The 10,469-nt window shown below is 27.5% G+C and overlaps 1 protein-coding gene across 2 annotated transcripts in view; it reads right to left on the bottom strand.

Moving 5' to 3' along the window:
* Window positions 1-4,185: 4,185 nt before the first annotated feature.
* LOC108773086 (facilitated trehalose transporter Tret1) overlaps window positions 4,186-10,469 on the bottom strand; it is a 13,024-nt gene continuing 6,740 nt past the window's right edge. Inside the window, exons 1-2 of one of the 2 annotated variants that reach the window (XM_018538802.1) lie at window positions 6,243-6,435; window positions 4,186-5,717 (exon numbers count right to left, since the gene is read on the bottom strand). In XM_018538802.1, coding sequence (XP_018394304.1) covers window positions 4,257-5,717; window positions 6,243-6,296 — 1,515 coding nt within the window. In that variant the 5' untranslated portion in view covers window positions 6,297-6,435 and the 3' untranslated portion in view covers window positions 4,186-4,256. Of the gene's footprint in view, window positions 5,718-6,242; window positions 6,436-10,469 lie in introns of those variants that run through there. The other variant, XM_018538804.1, reaches the window with a different exon arrangement.

Here is a 10,469-nt window from a genome sequence, read left to right as displayed (position 1 = left end):
ACCATTATCAGCGCCAGTAGAACATCTTTTTAGTTGCGGATAATAAATATTAATTCCATGTAGAAACCGTTTATCAGATGATATGTTCGAAAAATTGTTATTCTTAAAAAATAAAGATTTATAAAAATATGAATATATTTTTAAAAGTTTTTTAATTTCATCTTTTATCTAGATTAATGTAAAATTAATCATCTTCATCTTATCTAAGATAAATTTTTGTGTCATTTATCTATATCTAGATAATTTTTAATTATCTAAGCGCAGCACTGGTCACAAGAACTATGTTTAATGTCTAGAAAAAGTATGTAAAATTGCAAGTCGCTAATTACAGTCAAGCCATCTTTATGTTTTGAGAAAAAATAGTTGAAAGTTTTGTTTACAATACAAAAACGCGTCTAATGTTCTATTTTTATTAGAATACCAAAACATTAAACGTCCAAACGACAATTACTATTGCCAAACCGATCGAATTATACAGTTTAAAGGTTTGGTGAGTATATTAAAAATGAGAAAGATCTTTCTTTATACCTATAGAGAATTTTGGAAGATCCTATTTCAGATATACATTCATCTAATAAACTCGGCGCGCTTGGCCATGTTTGACTATATTTAATCATGTGTAACTTTTACATTTTTCGATTTATAATTTTGCAAATTAACATTCTTTAGATCCCAAACAACATGCATGTCCATAAACGAAAGACATCTCTTCAAGATACTTAAAAAAACGTCTTTAAAAGGCATCTTTAAAACGTCGTTATACTTCGCTTTTAAACTTTTTGTTGTCTGAAATATCAAACTTTAAAAATATGTAAGAAAAAACCAATTGTTTTTTATTCTTCTATAATAGGTATATATTAAATATAGAAGACCCCTTCAATATAGAAAGTGTGACATATAATGCAGTCAAAAATACTAACATTCTGTGTTTGGAACACATCCGTATGCGTAGGTGCAGCCACTTGGCGTCTGTTACCAGCGTATCACATGTTCATTGCATGCAACACTTTAAATTATTGTAATAACGCTGTGAATGCTGGAAAAGCACTGATTTTAGAATATTTTGTTCCAGTATACAGAAAATAAGTCTGTCGTTATTTAATTCCTGCACAAATGATATTTCGAAATAATATTATCAATATATTATACTTATATCTATTTTTTTTAATATCTTATCGATAATTTATTATCTCGGATTGCACCCGATCGAAGTCTCGATCAAAGTTACAGTATATTTAATTGACCAAATATAAACATTTTTTTCCTTGCGATTTTGGCTTTAATAGTTGTATTCTCGATATTGTAAATGCTTTCAATTTTTTCTGAATAAAAGTATGTCACATTTTCAAATATATTTTTGAATGAACGTATTTCATTCAGAGACAACTGCGTACTAGATTATTCGTAATTCAAAAGTTACATAAATGACAATTTAACGATTGACATTTGACATATTTAAATCATAGCCAAGTCCCTGTCGAGACCAGATTATATAAAATGTCTACTACATTGTCGGAGATAAAATTTAGTGCAAAAATGATATCGATATAAAATTTTAGCAACTGCCTAAGTTCGCGAATTCATGACGAGCTTTTATTAAACTGTGTGTGCTTCTATTTCTATTTCATAATATATATATAACGTAAATTACATATACATGCTAAGCAGTGTTTAAGAATTGCGCTATCAGTGCTATTCTCTTTCTCTTCCTCTCTCTTTCTCTCTTATTCTATCTTTATCATTCATTAGACTTAAAATAAAGACAGATTGATGCACAGTGCTGATAGCGCATCCCTCAAACACAGTCTAAATATGCACCATATACTAATATCGTAATAAACGTGTTCTGAATATGGGAATTTTTTAATTTATTAATAAAATATGACAATAAAATTTTAAATAATATTTAGCATAATTTCATACAACAGGTAATAAAAATTAAAAAATTCTTGTTTAATAATTTTTTAACTTTTCCACGTCTAGATTTTTAAAATCAATAATAAATGGATCATATTATGGAGTTTATTAATAATATATTAAGAAAAAATTAAAATATTTAAAAACAAATATTTGAAATGTTTTCTTCGATATTTATTAATTACTAAAAAAATGTGACTGAAACAGAATATATACGAGTATTTTATTTTTCTCTTATTAATTATAAAAAAATAGATTCTTTATTTGCAAAAATAAAATTTTATGTCGCTGTATTCAAATAGAATTTTAATGAAATAAATATTATAATCTACAAATAAATTTTGAAGTATCTTCTTTTCAGCCAAATGCTGAAATATAAAAAATTTAATAAGGGAGGATCCAATATGTAAGAAATAAAATATCTTTATGAGGATGAATAAAAGTTTGTGTGGTGTGTACGTATGTGTGCGTTTGTAAACAAAACGTACATTTAAAAAAATATCTATGTCTAAATAAAAAATGTATCAAGCTAATTGTTTATCTTATATAACTTTTTTCTTCAGAATAATTTCTTCTTTTTATTTATATTGTCTATTTATACCTAATATATTAAAATAAATATTTGTTAAGACTGTGAAAAGTATAAATTTTTGTAATAGAAAATAAAAAATAATGAAAATAAGAAACAAGATTATGATAAAAATAGGATAAAGAAGAAACTGTAATAAAGACAATTGTCTTAATTTATTGCGAGACTCGGAATAGCAGGAGGCGTAGATGTGCAGTCTTTCACCTGCAATATACTTTATCAAAAAAGAGCGAATTAAATTTGTTTTGGATGATCTACAATAATTTATTATAGTGAGTAAATAATAAGTATCACATATACCACATATGTGGTAATAATAACGCCAACTTAAATAGAATAATTTGTAGTTAATTGATAGAAACTTTTATACAAATTTACCAAAGAGTCAGTAAATCTTAAAATATAATGTAATTAAATGTAATTAAATGTAAATATATGTAAAAAAATCGCTATAATATCATAATATCATTGAATACTGATCCCTCTTTGAACTCTCAAAGAGCTAATTAACTAAACTAGTTTGTGAGTTATATTAAAATTATTATTTACATATGTCGCAATTCATAGTCTATTCTTATCTTAAGTAATATCTTAAGATGTTAATATACTTCTATGATTATCTTATTTTTTAACATTTTAAGACTGTCTTAAATATACTTAAGACGATTTTAAATATAAGAATAATATTGAATATAAGAATCGACTATGAATACCAGCCTTAAAGCAGATATAATAAGATAATAATATCGAACAGCATTTTACACTTATGAATTTCAATTTGTCATATTTTTAACAAATATTTATTATATAAATGTGTGAATATATTAAATAAGTGAATATATTAATGTAATTTCGCAAAAAGAAGAGAAATATAATTTATTTATAGTCACTATTTACTTATTAAAAGAAAAGACTATTAGTTAGAACAAAAGTTCATAAATGCAAGAAACATCAATATTCAAGCAGTTGTAACTTTGTTTAAAATAAATGAAATTTAAATTAAAAAAAAAATTTTTAAGCGTAAAATTTCTATTTTTGGAAGGCCACCAAGTCTCTTAAGAGTTTCTGTGAGTTTAGTATTTTTGATATATAAATTATGAGTTGAAGAAAATTAGGAATTTTCTTTTCGCTTTATAGGTTTGTCATGTATTAAAAAACAAATTTACAAAAATTTTCGATTTTTTAACATAAAACTTAAGATGTTCTTTTAAAAAATGCTTTTCTAAATATATTCTTAAGATTTTATTGTTATTAAATTGTTACGGATTAAATAAAAGAAACATTTTTATTTTAATTGCTTATAATTCCGTCAAAAACCATCATATCACAATTCAGAAAACAGATTCTTAAAGCTAAAACTTTATTCTATCGAATGGTATGGTTGCTATTTTTTTTTTAAAGCATAGATATAATAGAAATAAAGAAACGCTACGAACTTTTGTTCCTATCCATCAAAATATATTTTCAATTTCTAGTTAATAAATCATCCATGTGAGGATTACGAAGATAGCATTATGATATAATAAAATGACAATGTAGATATTAAATAACATTACGATCATTCTCAAATACAGAATATAACATTCACACGCTGATATGTGCTTGATACAATATACTCAATTTATAAAATATATTTTAAATACTGTAACTTATATGTACAAATTTATTCTATACAAAATGTACTTTAATATGTACAATGTATGTTCTCCTGCTTGCCACAGTCTTTAGTCAATTCTTGATTAACTTCTGATCAACCATTCAACTCCCTTTGTATTTGATCCAATGTTTTGCCTTTCGTTTCCGGAACTAAGAAGTAAACGAATAAAGTGCCGACGGCGCTGAACAAAGAGAATATCCAGAAAGTGCCATAGGATTGTACGGCCTCCTTCATGTCAGAATAAAATTTGGTGACTATAAAAGCCATAAGCCAGTTGAATAGACAAGCACTGCTCCCAGCTATTCCTTTCACCTCTGGCGCAAAGATCTCCGGCATCATCATCCACGGGATCGGTCCAAAGCCTATGGAAAACACTACGAGAAAGGTGCACAACGGAATAAGTGCAAACCACGTAATGTCATCAAAGGCCTTGGTATGATCAAGACAATAAAAGTAAATTCCAAGAAGCAGAGTCATCAGGAACATCACTGTAATCGATGTTAAAAGTAAGATCCTTCTACCCAGTTTATCAACAACAAGAGTACCGAGGAAAACTGATACTACTTGCACCGCTCCCACGATGATGGTAGCTATGTTGGGCTGAATAGCATCTCCAGCTCCGGAAAAGATGTCTGAAGAATAAAAAATGATAGAGTTCACGCCACTCATTTGTTGGAAGAGCATCAATCCGTAAGCGACGACGAAGCCCTTTTTGGCCGCTGGAGTTTTGATTGAATCGAAGAATGACCCACCACTCCGTCTGGTTTCTTCGAGCGCTTCACGATGCGCCTGCAACTCAGCTTCGATATTATATTCATTGCCACGAAACTTGACCAAACTTTTCCTGGCGGCCTCCTCATTGCCTTTCTTCAAATAGTACACTGGAGTCTCTGGCATGAAGAAAAATATTACGAAAAAGATCAGCGGCATGACCGCGCAAATAATCGATAGGGTCTTCATATTTTCGATAAGGGCTCCAAAAACGTACGAGGCCAGGATACCTACTGTGAGCATCAATTGAAAGTAGGAGCCAAGCGTACCGCGGATCTCATTCTCGGCTATTTCTGCTGTATACAAAGGAGCAGCTACGCAGAATGCTCCACCACTGAGGCCGGTAATGAATCTACCAAAGTAGAACATAAGTACTGAGTTTGAAAAGATAATCAGAAGCCAACCAATAGTGAATGGAACTACCATGATTAACATGGCAGTCTTCCTTCCGATTAAATCCGCTATTATGCCGATGGGAATGCACATCGCACCCGCTCCAAGAGTAGCGAGAGATCCTATCCAGGAGAATTCAGATGTGGATATCTTTATGTCATAATTTTTCGCCAGGTTCACACCATTTTCACCGGCAGGGGATGTCCAACCGAGCACCATACCAGCAGCAAGAGCGCCGAGCGTCGCTGCTACGCCTGCCAGATATTGTGGAAACCTCTTAGCTCGACCAAATTGGCCATTAGAAGAGACCAAGGTCTGTTGTGAAGTGCCAATCTTTTCATTGGACATGGCTTGACCACTCGCTGACAAAAGTGGTGTCCTTTCGTCGGTCTGGAAAAGAAACAGTAATCATGATTTAAATAAGTTCAGTATATTTAATTATTGAATTATATATAATTTTTATTAAATCTCTCTTTATTGTGAAATATATAGTTATAATTTGGGGAATACACACAAGATAATTTTCAAAAAACAATATTCTTTATACACATCTTGAATAAAGAGAATGCTATTTTTGATATAAAAACTATATTAACAATTAAAACAGAATATTCTACAAACAAAATATAATAGTTAATTCTATTCGTAAATAACAACCCTTTACTTAAAAAATTTACGTAACTAATTTACGTTATTATTAAAATCTTTCCTTTTCTCTAATTTCTTGTAATAGTTATTTTTATCTACTTTTATGCTTTTTTTAAATAAAATCATAATACAAATTAATGAAAGAAAAAAATATGTCATTTTATATCGCATCTAATGCTTATTATCAGCATTTTAACAAGAACGTTAATCGACAAAGCATGCGAAAGGATGAAATATCCTTGAAGAAATATTGCGATTGTTACGTACGGTCGAGCATGTTGCTGCCGCATTTTCGGCATCCCACACAAATTCTGATGTCATTTTGAAATCTTTTTATTCTATTCTAATCTAACAAAGAAATGCTGCAGTCACATATCAGTTTCACATTTCAGTTCGTGTATTAATCTCAATTTATAGTTTTGAGTTTACAGATATATGCGTGCGACGTATACAAACTCAATATTATTCATTATTTCCGAGGGCGCAGTTCAGAGGATCTTTAATATACAGAGTACACCTTCTGCACTCGACTGTCTCGCTGTTTCTTTTCTCAACGGTTAAATGTATGTATATCTATCTCGTTTCAATTGTAATAAGTGCTCAGAGGTAGAAGTAAATAATTATCGATATGAAACTATCGATAATTATCGATTTTTATTAGTTTCGCAAAAATAAGAGCATACATTTGTTAAAAATAAAAGTTTCGTTTTGTGAATCTTTTAAGAAATAATAAATAAATAAAATAAATAAATAAAATCTTATAGTCAAGCAACAAACTTCCAGTAATTATCGATGGGAGGTTGCGACTATCGATAGTTCTCCATCTCTATATATTTAAAGGCATGCGCAGAGATACTAAAAAGAACTTACGATATTTCAGTATTATACTCGACATCTATTGGTAGAGAAAAAAATTAATTCTTGCATCAGAGAAGTGTAATGATTACCGACTATGATATCTTTCATTTCCTTTTAAAAATACAAGTTTCTATCGATAAAACGATAGTAATACATAATTTTTATATTAATTTTTCATATATTATATTACTTTTACATATAGAGGAAAGACTATTATGAAGTTACTGAGTTCACTTTAAATAATAAATGCTAGAAGTTTGTAGGCAGAATTAAAAAAAATAATGTAAAATTTAATTCAAATTCTATTTCTTTTCAATTAAAGAAATGTAAAAAATGAACAAATCGCAAAGTCAAAAAATTGTGCTTCTAATATGAGATATCCCGGGAAATCGATAATAAAGCGCAAAGTACAACAGTATTACAATTAAAAAAAAACTTTGTTTAATGTTTCTAAAATATAAACGACTACAGCCTGTGTGCGCGCAAATTGAGCATGCGATGCATTGCATTCAGGACTTGTCTGCAGGTAGTTGAAACGAAGAGTATCGCAGAAACAGATCCTCAATGTTCATTCCGGTTATCCTTTTTATTATTGTACAATAACATTTATACTTTAGCATCGATTTTCACTCAAGCACAGGAGTATAGATTACTTCATATTAGAAATATTCTGGATACCTCATATCACGTCTTACGGTTTTACGATCATCAAATCTAACTTCTCTAATTAAACAATTCCACATATTCCGTATTTATCTATCAGTACGATCTTACTGTATCACACTACATGAAAAATTTATTGCCAAATATTTACTCGTTAAATAATAAACAAAGATTAAAGACTCATTTCTCAATGAAACTTCAAAACATTCAAATTCTAAAATTTTATTTTACAATAGCTGTAGGCATAATCTAACAATGAATTTTCCACTAAATAGTTTTCAATCCAAGAGCAATAATTTTATGGTGGAATCAACAGATAATGTTTATTAGTTTAGTAGAAACGCCGCTATCTTATATATTAGGTGCCTATCTCATAATAGGGGGCTTTCCTCTATTATTAAAAATCTTCGGAATTTTTAAAGTATACAGATAATAACATAATTTGGACTACACGAAAAACGAAAAAAAGTAAATTTTGTTATATACTTTTAACGTCGACTCGTATCAACATATATATTCTTTATAATCTTTATATGTAAAGTTTATTTATTGTACATATAGTATGTATGTATATATAAAACAATTAAACCTCGTTTAAATTAAGAATTATATAAACAGTATTATATATATTTTTAGAAATAAACCAAAAAAATAAAATTTATGATAATGATTACACACAAAAGTAAAAAATCATAAATAAAACTATACATATTTGTTGTGTGTTTTACGCGAGCTACACTTATAATTAAAAAATAAAAAAATTTTTTGCGAAAAAGAGATATGATCTTTTTTAAATTTCTTTATAACTCTCTTACTTTTTGTAATGTCTGTGAACAAAGGAAAACTCAATTTATACATGAATAAGAGTCCCAATTTATAATACATTTCTTTTCTTAAAAATTACATAATATTATAAATACAAATGGATCATTTATTAATTTTTTAAATATATTTCTGTTTTTATTATATATTTATTATTATATATATAATATGTATAAATATATATAATATATACATGTATAGTATACAAATTTTTGTTCACGTTAATGTAAAAACTCACTTAATTTAATTGCAATTAATGATATAATTGAAAAAACCAAGCATTGCCTCCTATGTTTGTATTATTTTCATGCGTCTTATTTATGCTAAATTCAGTACGCTACTTGATATTCATATATTCTTATCTACGACGGAAAAACAGTCTAGATTACATATATAAGTTTTAAATACAAGCATTTTTACTAGTGAACTTGAAATTTATGTTTACTAGGAAGTTAGAGTCAGAGATCAAATCAGCATACAGAAACTTAATGGTAATATTTTTGAGGCTTTCACGGGTGTTTTCTTTAAAGAGTTCACGAGTTATCTGTATATCGTGATCCATTGTGAATGCCAACGTTTCATGAACGGTCGTAAATTTTTTGGTACCTTCAAAATTCGATGCTTAGACTCATAATCAGTACAATATGAATAAGATATGTATATATCATTCTTTACAAATCATTCTCTCAAAAATTAATTTTAAGAGAAACTTCGATTATAAAAAACAATAATTAAAATTTCGAACTTTAAATTTCATGTTTTCTAAATGTTATATTATCCAATACATGCATAACACGCATATCCTGGTATAGTATACATAAATGTAGGAAAAAATAGTGTATAAAATCTACTTATATGTATATGTAAACATTTATTTGTAATTATTACGTAATATTATATTTTATCAGGTGTTTTATTGAAAAAAATATTTCCTAAAATTTTTTTTTAATTTTAGAGAAAAATGTTATAGACAAGAATTATTTGGTTTACGAGGAATAAATAATAATCAAATTAACTTAAGAAAAACTTTTTTGTCATATCAAAATCATGTCTATAATTTAAATGAAACATATATACACATCATTTTTTACAAACAGGATTCCTCTAATTATTCTACGTGTAAAAATATTAACGAAAAATATCATAAGTTTTATACTTCATATTTTATACTTCATTCTGGCACATTTTGATCTACGATTTACAGGAAAATATGTGTTTAAGCGTTTAAGTAATTTCTTGAATTTATTTAAAAATTGTTTCGCGATATGTACAATATAATACAAATCATATCACTGTGACTTTCCTACTTTGATACGCAGATAACTCAATTTGATGTTGAAGATTATCGCAGTCTATATCATCTCGCTTGACGTTATACAAAATTTGAAGTAATTCCAATCTTCGTATATCTGCTTGTTGAACATTGGACAAACACTAGATAACAAATATCATAGATAATTGACCAGATCTTCCCTTTTATATACTAATAAGTGAATATTTTTATGAATAGTTAAAATAAGTAGATAGTTATGTATTTTAATTAATGTATCACTTTAAAAAATTCTGAACTTTATGATACAATTTATTAAAAGTAAATAAATTGTATTACAATTGCAACACGAACGTAAAGAAATCGACTCTTAATATTTATATGTTTTTCATTTCTCATGTAACCTATGTTTGTATACATATGTTAGAAAAATAATAAGAATAATTAAATATTAATTTGAAAAGTCATTTTTGTATTACTTTTTATGCATATTAAATTATACTATTTTATATATATGATTAATATATTTTTATATGATTATATTGTATAATACATAAGCACATTTTCTAATTAAAAATTTCACTTTTTGTTAAAAAAAAACAATGTAAAATAATATCTTTTTACTTATTTTTAATTTTACTTTTTATTATTCTTTCTATATACGAATAGAAATTATACCAAAAATTATATATATGTATGTATATGGAAATATAATAATGTGGTAAAACTTTACAATAACTACGTCACCTCAAAAAAAATATTCAGGACATGTTTTCGACGTATTTTTGCCTCCTGATTACGAATATGATAATAAAATTTGGCGGTCGGACAAATTGAAGTCGCAATTTTGAAAAAACTGTTCAAAAACACGATTTTTTCCA

Source organism: Cyphomyrmex costatus, unplaced genomic scaffold, assembly GCF_001594065.2.
Source record: "Cyphomyrmex costatus isolate MS0001 unplaced genomic scaffold, Ccosl1.0 scaffold199, whole genome shotgun sequence".
In the NCBI taxonomy this organism is placed as follows: domain Eukaryota; kingdom Metazoa; phylum Arthropoda; class Insecta; order Hymenoptera; family Formicidae; genus Cyphomyrmex; species Cyphomyrmex costatus.
The sequence above is the reverse complement of the archived record's forward strand: the minus strand, read 5'-3'. Positions and strand labels throughout refer to the sequence as shown.